This window comes from Heteronotia binoei, chromosome 2 (assembly GCF_032191835.1).
Source record: "Heteronotia binoei isolate CCM8104 ecotype False Entrance Well chromosome 2, APGP_CSIRO_Hbin_v1, whole genome shotgun sequence".
Lineage (NCBI taxonomy): Eukaryota > Metazoa > Chordata > Lepidosauria > Squamata > Gekkonidae > Heteronotia > Heteronotia binoei.
Window position 1 is genome coordinate 55934805 of NC_083224.1, and position 14493 is coordinate 55949297.

Genomic DNA, 14493 nt, shown 5'->3' on the forward strand with positions numbered 1-14493 from the left:
GTTGAAGGCCTGTCGAAATAATTCAGTTTTGCAGGTCCTGCGGAATTGAGAGAGATTCTGTAGGGCCCTTATGGCCTCCAGGAAGGCATTCCACATCTCTGGTGCTGCCACCAAGAAGGCCCTAGCCCATGTGGAACACAGCCTGGCCTCCTTTGATCCAGGGATGGACAGTAGGTTTTGGGTCCCTGAACACAATGCTCTCTGGGGAACATGTGGAGAAAGTAGGGTTGCCAAGTCCAATTCAAGAAATATCTGGGGACTTTGGGGGTAGAGCCAGGAGACATTGGAGGCGGAGCCAGGAGCAAGGGTGTGACAAGCATAACTGAACTTCAAGGGAGTTCTGCCCATCACATTTAAAGGGACAGCACACCTTTTTAAATGCCTTCCCTCCATAGGAGATTAAGGATAGGGGCACCTTCTTTTGGGGCTCATGGAATTGGACCCCCTGGTCCAGTCTTTTTGAAACTTAGGAGGTGTTTTGGGGAGAGGCACTAGATGCTTTACTGAAAATTTGGTGCCTCTACCTCAAAAAACAGCCCCCCCCCGAGCCCCCGATACCTGTGGATCAATTCCCCATCATTCCCTATGGGAATCGTTCATGGAGGTGCATGGGGGAGGGGGGGAAGCCTATAAAACCGGGGGATCCCCCACTGGGAACTGGGAAGCCTAGGAGAAAGGCGGTCCTGTAGATAGGCAGGCCCCCAGCCATAAAGGGCTTTAAAGGTCAATACCAACACCCTGAAACAGACTCAGAACACAATAGGTAGCCAGTGCAGCTCTTTCAGCACTGGCCAAATGTGCTCCCATCAAGGCAGCCCCATTAACAGCCATGCTGCAGTGTTCTGCACTAGTTGTAGTTTCCGAGTCAGGATCAAGGGTAGCCCCATGTACACTGATCTATTCTCTTTTTTTGTTGTTGTTTATTAAGGGGCTGTGTTTATTTATGCCCAAGCTGGCTCTCTGTTTATTCCCCCCCCCCCCAAAATGAGTACTTTATTGTTACTTTTCATAGCATTACATGTCATACAAAATAAGCAGTGAACAATCATTACAAACTTGTACAGTGTCAGGTTTACCTTGTAATATTGTTAGACTAACAGCAATATCTATTGAAAACATTATCTAGTAAACATGCCAAGAAAGAATGTTAGAAATTCAAAAATACATTAACTTTCTGTATATTGGATTCTTAGGAATAATCCCATTTTCAGAAAAGTATGTAATCAGCTGGTATCAGACTACTACAATGTGATTTTTGTACTGGGTATATGTGATGTCATATGAGTTGTATGCAGTCTTGCTCATAATGAAGGTATCCCATCGCTTCTGACAGTGATCTGTTCTCGAGGTGACCGTAGCGTAGATCACCGTTGCTAAGTTGTCATGCTCCAGGAAAGGGGCCAACTGCCATACCTACCAAAGATGAAAAAAGGCGGATTTGGCAATGGTGGCTACCTGGGCCTCCAGAGATGGAGCATAGTAGGAAAGCAGTGTAAATTATTTCAGTAAAATCATCTGTGTATTGTTTTGTCTAGAAAATTGTCTTTATCAAGCAATAGAATTCTCTTGTCGGAAGCCAGTACTGAGAACTTGTTATACCATAATAAAATATTAGAGGCCCTTTTTTTTTGTTCTTCAGGATGAAGAAGGTGATAAGATGGTTGCCATGGCCATAGCTGATCCAGAGCGGTTTGTTTTAAAACCTCAGCGGGAGGGAGGAGGTAAGAATAGAATAGAAGTAACATATTATAGTCAGAAATAATCTTCTCAGTTGTGGAAGCAATTGAACAGCATACAAAAATTATGACATCATTGAATATTAAATTTGGTATGAACAGGGACACCTACAGCTTTTGTGGGTGCTTTGGGCCTTTCATTGCACCCCACGAAATGTGGGTTCTATCAGGCATACACACAGCCTTCTGAAGGAGGTAATACAGCTCCTTTCATGATCCAAGTAGGGGTCTGAGTTTTGGAGCTTCCTGGTTTGTTATACATTACCCAGAGCCCTGCAGTTGCAGGGACTGAGTGATTTGTAAATACAACAATAACGTAACATTTTATATCTACTGTGCTTGCATCTACTGGCATTGAAGGGAAGAGAGGCAGTTTTCAAGGCAGATGTTCTATCCCACTTCAGTTTGGAGTAGTGGTTAAGTGTGCGGACTCTTACCTGGGAGAACTGGGTTTGATTCCCACTCCTCCACTTACAGCTGCTGGAATGGCCTTGGGTGTTGTGGGGTGTTTCTTAACCTTCCTTCAGGGAGGCAGGAAAATTTGAATATTTGAACTTCCTGTTCCTGTTAGGCAGCACCCACCTTCAGTTCTTTTCCTGCCTCATTAGGGAAAGCAGCAACTGTCAGGCTTCGCCTGATGTTTTTGTAGCTGTGTGAGGAAAAGAAAAGTTGTTCCTTATTATTTATTATTCTTTGTTTGTTCCTGATCATTGGTCTTTGTCTGTTAAGTCCCTCTGTTTGTCCGAGCCTCATTTTCCCAGTGTCTGAAGCCTTTTCTTGTCTCCTCGTTCTCCCGGTGGCCATTTTCTGCCACTACTGAGGCAGATTTCTGAGGGAACTTTACTTATGCCCAGAAGGGAGGAGGACGGCTTTCCATCGGCTGGGGAGCAGGAGCCCTTAAGACCGACAAGAGGCTTGAACGGAGCCAGCAAGACCCATAGTTGGCTTGCTCGGAACTCCCCAACAAGATCGCCGCTTCATGGTTGCTGCACAGCCGAAGCCGCAGCTGTGTGCGCAGGACAGAGGGAAGGCATGGAGAACGCAATGGCGTCACAGGCCGAGGACAGTGAGCAATGCGAGCTGGCAAGGCATTTCATGGGATCCAGTAACGCCGCTGGTGCAGGCTTAATGGCGCAGGGCAGTTTTTCTACCTCCAGAGCCTCCTTACGAGGAGCCCAGATAGTGGATGGGCAAGGCGCTATACAGGAAGTGGTTGGCCCAGTTTTGCTGTCCCAGGAGTTTATAGCCTCCCTTTCCAGCCAACTTCTGGAGGGACTAAAGGGCTGCTGCCCTAAGAGGGGCAGAAGGAGAAATAGGTCTTCCTCATCCTCCTCTTCCTCACATTCTCCCCTTCCCAAAAGACCTACGGGGTCGGGAGAATCTCATTGGCCCACTAAAGCAGCTGAATGCCTAGGATGGCGCAAGGGGCTCAATGCAAGGAAGGGAGGAAGATCAGAATAGGGAGAGGGAGGAGGGGGAGTTTTCTTCGGATGAGGAAGAGTCAGCAATAGAAGTGCCTGAGCCTTCTGCAAGATTTGTTAAAGTTGAGGATTTCAGCTACTTATTGTCTAAAACCCTCACTGCATTAGACCTAAATGATGATCCAGATGTTAGTGAGGAGGAAGGAGATAGACCCAAAAAGAGACACAAGGAAGATGATGTGGAATTTTTTCCAAAACAAGTGGGTTCAGGAAAGGCTTTTCCCTTTCTGGCATATTTTGAGCGTCAAGTGAAAGCAGAATGGAAAAAGCCATTTACTAACAAGCAATACCTGGGGTTCTTAAAGAAATTGTACCATCTTTACTCTTTCACAAATGAGTTCCTCCAGGATCCCTTAGTTGACGCATCCATCATTGCACTACAGTCTTATGATCTGGTATTTGAAGATGGGCAGGGAACTCTAAAGGACCCGCTAGACAAAAAGACGGAATTTGCATTACACAGGTCACATGAGGGGGCAGCTATAATCCTTAAGGCATCAGCAGTAGGATCCATGGTTGCTAGAGCTAGCATTGTGCGGGTGCAAAAGTTTATTCAAATGATACCTGCGGAAAATGCCAGGGCCATTGATGGGGCAAATAGAGTTCTAAAGGCGGTTTCCTTTTTAACTGATTCCACCTTGGATTCCTTAGTATTTGCCTCAAGAGTAATGTCTTCATCAGCAGCAGCACGTAGGACCCTATGGCTGAGGGCCTGGTCAGCGGACACACACTCTAAGAATATCGTCATGTCATACCCATTCATGGGCGGACGTCTGTTCGGAGAGGCGTAAGATAAGATTTTGGTGGAGACAAAGGACAAAAAGAAGGCGATGCCAAAATTTCTCCAAAGACAGGATTGAAGACAGACATATTCATCGTCCTTTCCTTCACAACATGCCCTGCCCAGGTTCAGACAAGAGAACAGAAGATCCCCATGGGGCTCAAGGCAGCCCTTTCATAGACAGAACTTCGGAAACAGATTCAATAAGTCTGGCAACAAACACACAGACAAGCCAGACAGAGATTCCAAGCCAAAGGCATGACTACCCAGAGATTCCGGTTGGCGGGCACCTCCAACATTTCGCTCAACAGTGGATGGCCTCTCCAGCAGACACTTGGTGCAAAGAAATAGTTGTGGACAGATACAAACTGGAATTTCAGTCCTTTCCACCTCAAAGGTTTCTGCAATCTCCAAGCCACAGAAACGTAAAGAAAATCAAAATTACACTACAGGCTATTCAGCACCTGCTAGATATAAAAGCAATTGAGCCAGTTCCACCAAACGAATTACAAACCGGTGTATATTTGATTTTCTTTACTGTTCCAAAAAGATTTGGAGTCTGGAGAGCAGTGCTAGATCTGAAATATGTCAACAAGTTCATAGTGACAAAACACTTCAGGATGGAAACAATGAGAGCTATAACAGAGTCACTACAGCCAAACGAATTTCTCACGTCAATAGATCTAACGGAAGCGTATCTGCATATTCCTATTTTCAGAGGTCATCGGAAATTTCTACGTTTTTGTTACTGGAATCGTCACTTCCAATTCAGAGCACTTCCGTTCGGTCTGGCATCGCCGCCATGAGTCTTCACGAAGATGCTCACAGCCCCCATTGTTATGCTACGGTAACAAGGCATTCAGGTACATCCGTACTTGGACAACATTCTCATCAAGGTGTCTTCGGAGACTGCAGCACATTACGTCATGACACAAACAATCACTTGTCTTCAATCATTAGGGTTTTTAGTGAATCTTCAAAAGAGTGCTCTAGACCCATTGAGAAGGTTAGAACACTTGGGAGTTATAATAGATACGCAAGAAACGTGACTATTTCTCCTGGAAGCCAAGATCCGGAAGATCAGAGAGGCAGCGATTTCAGTCATAAAGAGCACCTATTCTCCACTGATGTCTCTTGCAAAGCTGCAGAGGCTGTTGATCTCCACGATAGACGTGATTCAGTGGGAGAGATTACATACAAGACAGCTCCAAAGCTTTCTATTGCCCTTTCAGTTCAGAGTCAAATTTCGAGGAAAGTAGACACCTGTGTCAGGGTTCCTTTATCAGTCAAGCAGAGCCTTCAGTGGTCAACAAAGAAAGGGAACTTGGCACAAGGGAAGGTTTTTTGGGTACCATCCTGGGAACAGATCTTCACAGATGCCAGCTTGATGGGCTGGGGGGCTACTCCCCGGAGACCATGGTTTGCAGATCTGCGCGACCTCTCAATCCAACCACTGATGTGTCTACTGGTCTCATACAACATGTTACACCAAGGCCCAATACTTCATCTGCGTCTGGAGTGGTTCCACTTGACCATCTAGAGTTTGAGCGGAAGAGTTTCAAAAAATTAGGTTATTTTTCGTTAGTGACATTGCTAGCATCCAGAAAACCATCGACACAGAGGATTTACGGCGTCACTTGGAAGGCGTTTGTCCGCTGGTGTAACAGGAAAAATTTAGATCCTATGTCACCAAAAGTCAAGTCCATTCTAGACTTTCTGCAAGAGGGCATGAGTCAGGGCCTTCGGGTTGCTACCTTACGAAGGCAGGTTGCAGCCTTGTCATCAATTTTCCCAAAATTACAGGGAGTGAATCTGTCTAGACATCCTCATATATCTTGCTTTTTAAGAGGGGTTTCTCTATCTCAACCCCCTCAAGTCCATAGATTCCCGACATGGAGGTTAAATACTGTTTTATTGATGTTGACCAGGTCACTGGTTGAACCAATTTTGGACATTTCTCTAGGTTTTCTCAGAATGAAAGCTTTGTTCTTGATAGCAATCACATCAGCACAAAGGGTGTCAGAGCTGGGTGCTCTCTTGGCTAAGTAGGAGTTATGCGTGTTCCATAAGGACAAAGTGGTCTTGCGCACAGATCCTACCTTTTTACCCAAAGTTTCATCTCATTTTCATAGAGCTCAGGAAATTTATCTTCCGTCATTCTGCCCTAACCCGGTACATCCGAAAGAAAGGACTTGGCATACATTGGATGTCAGAAGGGCATTAAAATGCTACCTGCACAGAACGGCACAGATACGCAGGACAGATTTTCTTTTCATTAATGTTTCACTGCCCCATTTGGGAGGAAGGACGTCCAAGGCTGCTGTTAGCAAAAATATAAGGCAGTGCATTGTGGAGGCGTACATGGCACAAAAGATACCAGTACCGCTAGGCATAACAGCTCATTTGGTGAGGAGTGCAGCAACTAATGCAGCATTTAACAAATAAGCATCTGTAGAAGAAGTATGTAGGGTGGCCATCTGATCCTCACTGTCAACATTCATAAAACATTACAAGTGTAATGTTTACGATTCGGCTGATGCGGCTTTTTGCAGAAAGGTGCTTCAACATATTCTGAATGACGGGAACGGTATTAATCCGTCCTAAATGGGACACTGCTTTAGAATATCCCACAAGATGTCCTCCTGCCTCAGAGGGAGAAATACCATTGGATACTCACCGTGAAGTATCCTTTGAGGACAGGAGGACAACTTGGCCTGCCCAAGGGGCCATTGCCGTCATCATCATCATCAATCATCACCATCATATCAATTCAAAGAAATTTTCTGTAGTCAAGTAGTTATGCTTAAGAGTCATATTCAGAGAACGCAAAAGTAAGTTCTGAGGGAGCGGTTGTATTGAACCACCCAGTTACCCTTGCAAAGGATGACGTTATAAGTCATGCAATGATATAAGCTCAAGCACAAGTTAGAATAAGTTAGATATTCTCCTGTTTCTGTGTTTTTCATTGTAACTGTTTATTAATAGTTGTGTTCTTCAGTTATGTTGTTTTTTATGTACTGTTGTACTGCTAAGGGAGTCGCCGAACTGAAGGCGGGTGCTTCTTAACAGGAAGTTCAAGTATTTAAATTTTCCTGCCTCTCTGAAAGTAGGTTAGGAAACATCCCACAAGATGTCCTCCTGTCCTCAGAGGAGAAGGACCTTTCACGGTGGGTATCCAATGGTCGCTCTCATAGGAGGTGGCCTTGATAGGGCTACTATTGTGAGAGCCCTCTCAGTCCCACCTACCTCACAGGGTGTCTGTTGTGGGGGAGAGAAGATATAGGAGATTGTAAGCTGCTCTGAGTCTCTGATTCAGAAAGAAGGATGGGGTATAAATCTGCAGTCTTTTTCTTCATAACAAGTACTTTCTGTTGATAAAGCGGAAAAGGAAAGGTTGTATGACCTTTAGTTTTTTCAGTTTATTTTTACCAATTTTGCTTCCATAGATTCTTATGTTAATGCAATTATTTGCAAGCTCCTGGAAAGGCACTCAGGGAGAAGGCTCTGAGATCTCAGTACAGGCACAGTGGTGGAGTGCTTGGCTGCTGCTTGTGGCCTCACTTATGGGATCAGAACTGAGCAAATTGCAGTCGGGGCTCATAGCTAGTCCATGTGAGCTTTCCCCAAGCGTTCAAGCTGCTTAACAGTTCATTAAAAACATTGGCTTGCTGGACCAAAGCATAGACTAATCAATCAGTGCTTCAGAAAATGATCTTGTTAAGCAGTTTGAGGACTGAGTGCCCTTAAACAGAATGGGAAAGAGGGCTACATCTGGGACTTTGCCAGCAGCAGCCTTTAGTTCTGATGGCTCATGCAAATGTAAGCATGGACAAAAAGGAAGTGATTCAGAACTACCATCTCTTCCTGTTTGCTAGTGACTTAGAACCTTCAATAGTGGACGGAGACCTTCAGGCTGAAAAAACTTCCCCACTTCTTAATTAAATGTTCCTTATTAAGTGTAGAAAGACTTATTGTAAATATATATTCCAGGGATAGTCTGTGCTACAGATTATCCCTATTACCTAAAGGCCTGATTTAGTCATCTGTTTACTTACTGTCAGGGCTTTTTTTGAGCAGGAATTCACAGGAACCCATTTCCAGTTGGTTTGGTGTCGGGTGCAGCCTATATGCAAATGAGTCCCTGGCTGGGCTATTTCTACAAAAAAGCCTTGCTTGATTTCATCTATTCAACTGTAATACGGCAATGCTTGTTTTTAATACAATCATTGTGCAGCCCTGTTTCTTTAATAATAATAATAATAAATTTTTATTTATACCCCGCCCTCCCCGCCGAGGCAGGCTCAGGGCGGCTTATAAGACATGCTATAGACCATGTTATAACAATAAAAACAAGATAATACAATTAAATAACATGGTATAGACCATGTTATAACAATAAAACAAGATAGTACAGTTAAATACAATTCATAAATTAAGCATTAAATAAATATTAAATATTAAATACCATTAGTATTTACCATTAGTATTGATTACTGTTGAGCTCAGTGAGCCACCATAGGGAACATACCTTATTTCCTTCCATGTAATAATATGGCTGGAGACCTCTTCTCAGTCTCTGAATATTTAGTATCAGGCATGGATTTCTTGGCTTCAGAAGCCTCTTAATAATGGGAATGTTGCCTAGCTTTGCTTTCCAAGACTGTCACAAAAACAAAACAAACGGTGAAGAATTGTAGTGTTAAAACAGCTTCAGATATCTCTGTTCTGCAGTTGCATTTTACCCATTCAACATATGTGCTGTGCGGTCCATGCAGAAGTGCAAACTGTCTTGCGCAGCACCTTGTTACACTGTATTGTGCCCCATCACAGGGTAAACATAGTAAGTTCACTGTGATAGAAGGCTTTTCTGTAGTGCAGCATGTGCCCTTCTTTGCCTTAATGTCTCATGTGCATATTATGTGTGTGTGTGTGTGTGTAGAGAGAGAGAGAGAGAGAGAGAGATCGGGCCAAGTCAGGGGAATGACCCTCTAAATCAGGGTCAAACATGCAGCCCGGGGCCGAATTAGGCCCTTGGAGGGTTCCTATCAGGCACCCAAGCAACTGGCTGTTGTTTGCTTCCTGTTCCCTCTATCTTGCTTCCTTCTGCATCACAGCTTGTTTTGCCAGGCTTGCTCAATTGTACAGGAGCTACAGAGCAAAACCTCTATTTTCCCCATTGGCTGAGGTTCCTCCCTTGGGGAGGAACAGCTTACTTTGCCAGCTTTCTCAATCATATAGCAGAGCTACTGAGCCTGGTCTGCTGGGAAAGGAAGGAAAGATCCAGAGCTTCCTTTGCCCAGTTTCCTGGATCACATAGAAGGGGTACCAAGAAAGCACCATTAAGATCAACAAGTGCTCACGTTTTAAGTATGTTTTATTTAAATTTTTTAAAAAATCTTTAATTGTATTTTTGTCCTTTAAAGCTTATATCTATGCTATCTGGCACTATATTTTTTTACACACATGGCCTGGCCTGAGAAGGTCTCATTTATGTCAGATCCGGCCCTCATAACAAATACGTTTGACACTCCTGCTCTAAATCATGAGAACATTACCAACCCTATTGGGACAAAAGGATCCTCAGGCTCCTAATGTTGCTGTGAGATGCTCCTGGTGCCTAAATTTGGGTGTAGAAATGGCTCTCTGGACTTGGCACCACTCCTCATAATAAAATGATAGGCTGTCTGCTGGCTACTTACAATGCAGCCAGGGTTTGTGTGACTTCAAGAACAGTTGCATCTACAAATTACTCCATTTGTATTAATCTGTCTGCTGTTACATTGTCAGGGAACAACCTGTATGGTGCTGAGCTCAAGCAAGTCCTAGAGAAGATTAAAGACAGTCCTGAGAGGACCTCTTACATTCTCATGGACAAGATAAAGCCTCTTCCTGCACTGAATTATTTGCTGAGAGCTCACAGTCCACTGAAAATATCAGAATGTGTGTCTGAACTGGGCATATTTGGTGTCTACGTCCGGTAAGAAAGTACATTTGTTAAGTGAACCAAAGGCAGTCACTTTGATTTTTTAAAAATTTGTATCTGTTTGAAAATAATTATGATTATTTTCACTGCACTGCAATGTGCAGTTATTTCCACCTGCATGCTAGTTAAGTTCTATACATGATCCCTGAATGCAGAACATAGTACTAGTTAGTTGTACCTTGAATCTGTAAATGGACAGTGTATTGTTGAATGGATGCTTTTTACGGCACTTTAGCTAGAAGGTGCTGTTATGCTACATTTATCATGTAAGTATACTTCATATCACTTGGCCTTCATTGTACATCATTAAAGTAACACACACATTGTACCATGTACTCTATGTATTACCCAAATAGGCAGTCTCCTGATTAATTGGGGGAAATTAGCTTTGACGGAGACAAAGGGAGAGGTGGTAACTGGAATTCTCCACCCATGTTTACAGGGATTTTTCCCTTAAGAAAACTCTCAAAATAAACCAAGCCGATATTCAGCAGGAAAGGTTTTTGTTAAAAGAAAAATAAAAGGATAAACCATGCATGCAAATACACTGAAAACACGAACAAGAGCTAACTAAGAGGAAATCAGGGAGGAAAGAGGGAAAGTTCTTTGTGCATGTGGGGGGGGGTTGTTTGTTGTTTGTTGCATCCCGCCCTCCCCACCGAAGCAGGCTCAGCACATCTCACAATAGTAATATTTACCAATCTTGCAGAGGTCTGAGAAGCAGCAGCAAAACGGCCAGTGTTTCATAAAGAGAAGGGAACTCACAGAGTGGGAGTATGGTCAAGAATGCACACACACAGCCATGGTATAGCAGGCTGCAGTTATAGGGCAAAATGCTCCCTGAGGCTATGCTGATGTGTTTGCCCTCAAAACAATAATGTGATGGATTTTTCAGAGATGAGCAATGATTTGGGAGAAGCTTAATGAACTTCCCTTTACTAGACTATAGGTGTTAATGTTTCTTGATGACCCTTTGAACACCAGACAGGAAAACTACCAGATTTTGTGAATAGGGTTAAGTGTTGCTTAACTTTGGAAAACCGATGAGGGGGAAGTAAGATTGTGTGTTTGACAAGATTACTCCAAAGTGATGCCATCTGAATTGAGAATCCGTCCTTTAATTATACATCCCTCTAGAGTAGGGAGAGGGTTGTCAGTGGGTTAGCTGATCTGGCTCACTGTCCAAAATACTTTCCCAGGCACTTACCTGGATGGCCTTCATTTTGCTTCCATTTAGTTATATTTTAGCCCAGGCAGTGTCCTGAACATATGATTTTGGGATGACATAAAAGAGAGGAGTGTTTATCTCTAAGTGCTAAATTGTCCATCTGCGGAAAGAGGAGTCTGATTGCTAAGTATTTTTTAAAAAAAATCTGTAGTGTTTAATAGTTCTAATAGTCTGTCTCATATCACCAGGTTAAAGTGTATGTGAGAGAGATACAGAGATTAGCAGTATTCATCCTAAAGCACATAATCTGGTAGGTTAAAAAAATATCCAATATTTGGATGGAAGATCACCAAGCAAGATTCTACAGAAGAAGTCAGTGGCAAACCATGTCTGCTTCTCTCTTGCCTTGAAAGCTCTTTGCTGGGGGTTGCTGTAAGTTAGCTGCAACTTGATAGTACTTTACACATTCTTACACACACACACACACACACACACACATATTACTGTGGTTGAAATGGTTATAGCTCATCTTTGAGTACTAATGCCACAGCAGTCTGTATAAGATACTAATGCCACAATAGTTAGTAACTTAAAAATAGCCCCCAGGGATCTGTTCTTTGTCAGTTGTTTGAGAGCACCTGCAGTTTTGGGGTTAGATATCATTAATTTGCTAAGCTATGCATATAATTAACAAAACTTTCAGCCACAGCTGTCTGTTTTAACAGTGTCCAAAGTAGATCCTGAGGTTAAGTGGAGGTGAGACCTGAAATTGAATCAGACATGAGGGGTGAGAATGGCACAAAAAGCCAATGTTCTTTAAAGGGTTTTAGTTAACAGTAGATGGCACAATTGAGGCTAAGAATTTTTTTTTTGTAAGAGCCCCGTGGCACAGAGTGGTAAAGCTGCAGTACTGCAGTCCTAAGCACTGCTCATGACCTGAGTTCGATCCCAGTGGAAGCTGGGTTCAGGTAGCCAGCTTGAGGTTGACTCAGCCTTCTATCCTTCCGAGGTCGGTAAAATGAGTACCCAGCTTGCTGGGGGGGAAAGTGTAGATGACTGGGGAAGGCAATGGTAAACCACCCTGTAAAAAAGTCTGCTGTGAAAACGTCACCCCAGAGTTGGAAACAACTGGTGCTTGCACAGGGGGACTATCTTTACCTTTTTTTAAAAAAAAGATTTTTTTTAGCAGACCATTTTAGGTGAAGGCTTACTTGCCATTCAAGAATTAATTTTTTCAGTGTTTCACAATGTTTAATTGTATTTAATAGTTTTACAGCCTTGCCAAATGGTTAGGGGCCCCTCTGACATCTTTCAGAAGACTGGTCTGAAAAAGTCCAAGCCTGCATTCTGGCAGAATGTTCCTTAAATAATGGGGATAACTAATAATGGACTTTGCTGGGGGGGGAAATGAAGCTACAGCATGGAAACACGCTGGGGAAAGCAGTCTCCAAGTACATCCGCATCAGCTTGTTTAGGTCTTTAAAAGTGAGCACCAACACCTTATTGAATTGGACTCAGAAGCTAATCAGCAGCCAGTGAAGGGGCCTGGAAATATGAGTGCTATGGTCCTGTTGGCTAGCCCCCAATAACAGATGGGTTCCTGCATTTTGAGGTTACTGAAACATGCATCAGCACAACCAGATCAGGCATCTGAAAACAGGGGACCTGTTTCCTAACTAGATGTTGTGAGGAGGGGGGGCATTTTTGTTTATCCAACAAGACTCCCAGACTTTTAAGAGTCTTTTATCGAGAGTTGCACACTCTTGATAGTAGAATTCATTTTAAAGCACTGGGCTTTCGAGCTAGCATCACTGACACTTCATCTGGATTCAACTTCATTTTGTACTCTCAGCCATTTGACCATCATATTCACTTTGTACTTCTGATGCTCTCTGGAAAGATGAGGTGTGAACAAGTGCCGTCTTACTGCATAATTTTAATAGAGATTTTCACTTAAAAACTTTATAATGTTCTTATTCTGTTCTTTTTTCCCTCCCTTATAGGAAAGATCAGGATCTCATAATGAACAAACATGTTGGGCATCTCTTGCGAACAAAAGCTGTAGAACATGCAGATGGTGGAGTAGCAGCTGGAGTAGCTGTTCTAGATACTCCCTATGTGGTATGAAAGTGCAGTACCTCCTCATCAGCCATCTTCACTGTGCTTGAATTGAGACCGGTTTCTTTTGAGGACATGATTGCCAAATGGTGAATAATCAGATCTAAACTTAGAAGCTTTTCCTCTCTGTCTTAATCCTAAGGCAAAAAGGTACCACAGATGAACTGATTTTTGAGTAACTGTTTCTTCTATATTCAACAGTTCTGACATCCATTTGACCTTTGGTGATAACTGCTTCCCACTTGGTGTACCTCATGGGCATCTAATAATTGTTTTGGTTCTGTGACGGACAAGCTGATGTTCTGATTAGATATTACTTGGATAAGACTGCACGAGTTGTTAACTACAAATGCCCTCTTCATCAAGTACCTGCTAACAGGAGCGTACATTTGATTTGATAACTAACTTTCTATATTTACATCCTATGTGGAGGCAGTGGAGATTTTCATGGATGAAATAGATTGCTTCATGTTGTACTACTACTTGTTCTCACAGGTTGGTCTCTCCTGTTGAAGACCAACATGTCACTACAGTGTAACTTAACAATACATTTTCCAGTCAGCTCCCCTTAGTCCTCTGCAGATTAAAGAAATAGTATATACCTGGGTCTTAGTCATCATAAAGAACATGGAAAACCTGGGCAGTTTTGCTTTTAATATTTTGGTATTATTTTGCAATAAAACATTGTGAACTTTAGAGAAAGAAGGTTTAAAATTGAAAATGACTCTTTAAGGCAGCCCTCATAGATAATGGGAACAACCAGTGTCTTTAGCTGAACAAGGCTCCAAGACTCTTAGTTGTAGTTCACATTGAAAGTAGTAGCTGAAAATTCATGTCTGTCATTTTCCTGTGCCATTTTGATGAGTGAATAATTAGTAACCAAAGATATCTTTACTGCTTTGTTTTCAAATAATCATGAAAAATAGACGTGTACTCAAGTCCAGATTTATATAACATATATAAAGCATTCAGTCTTGTTTTGAAAGAATCCATTTTTTAAATTAAATTTCCAGAAACTTTAAAAAGATGGAACTTGATTTTTGAAAATTGGGAGAACCTACATTGTGTACCTGTAAATCAGCTCCTAAATCAAGAGGACATGCTATAAGACCTTTCTTCTGAAGGCAGCCTCCATGAAGGTTAATTGTCTGTCCAGTAATGTCTTGTGGAGTCTCTGGGTGGCAGCCTAATCAGTGACTTATAACGAAGAGTTGGTTCTGATGCAG

The 14493-nt window shown here is 42.7% G+C and overlaps 1 protein-coding gene across 1 annotated transcript in view; it reads left to right on the top strand.

The window, feature by feature from the left end:
* Window positions 1–14292, top strand: part of GSS (glutathione synthetase) — a 30878-nt gene extending 16586 nt beyond the window's left edge. The window contains exons 11-13 of the mRNA XM_060231015.1: window positions 1640–1721; window positions 9786–9975; window positions 13153–14292. Of these exons, the coding sequence (XP_060086998.1) occupies window positions 1640–1721; window positions 9786–9975; window positions 13153–13276 (396 nt within the window). The 3' untranslated portion in view covers window positions 13277–14292. The remainder of the gene's footprint in view (window positions 1–1639; window positions 1722–9785; window positions 9976–13152) is intronic.
* The last annotated feature ends 201 nt before the right edge of the window (window positions 14293–14493 follow it).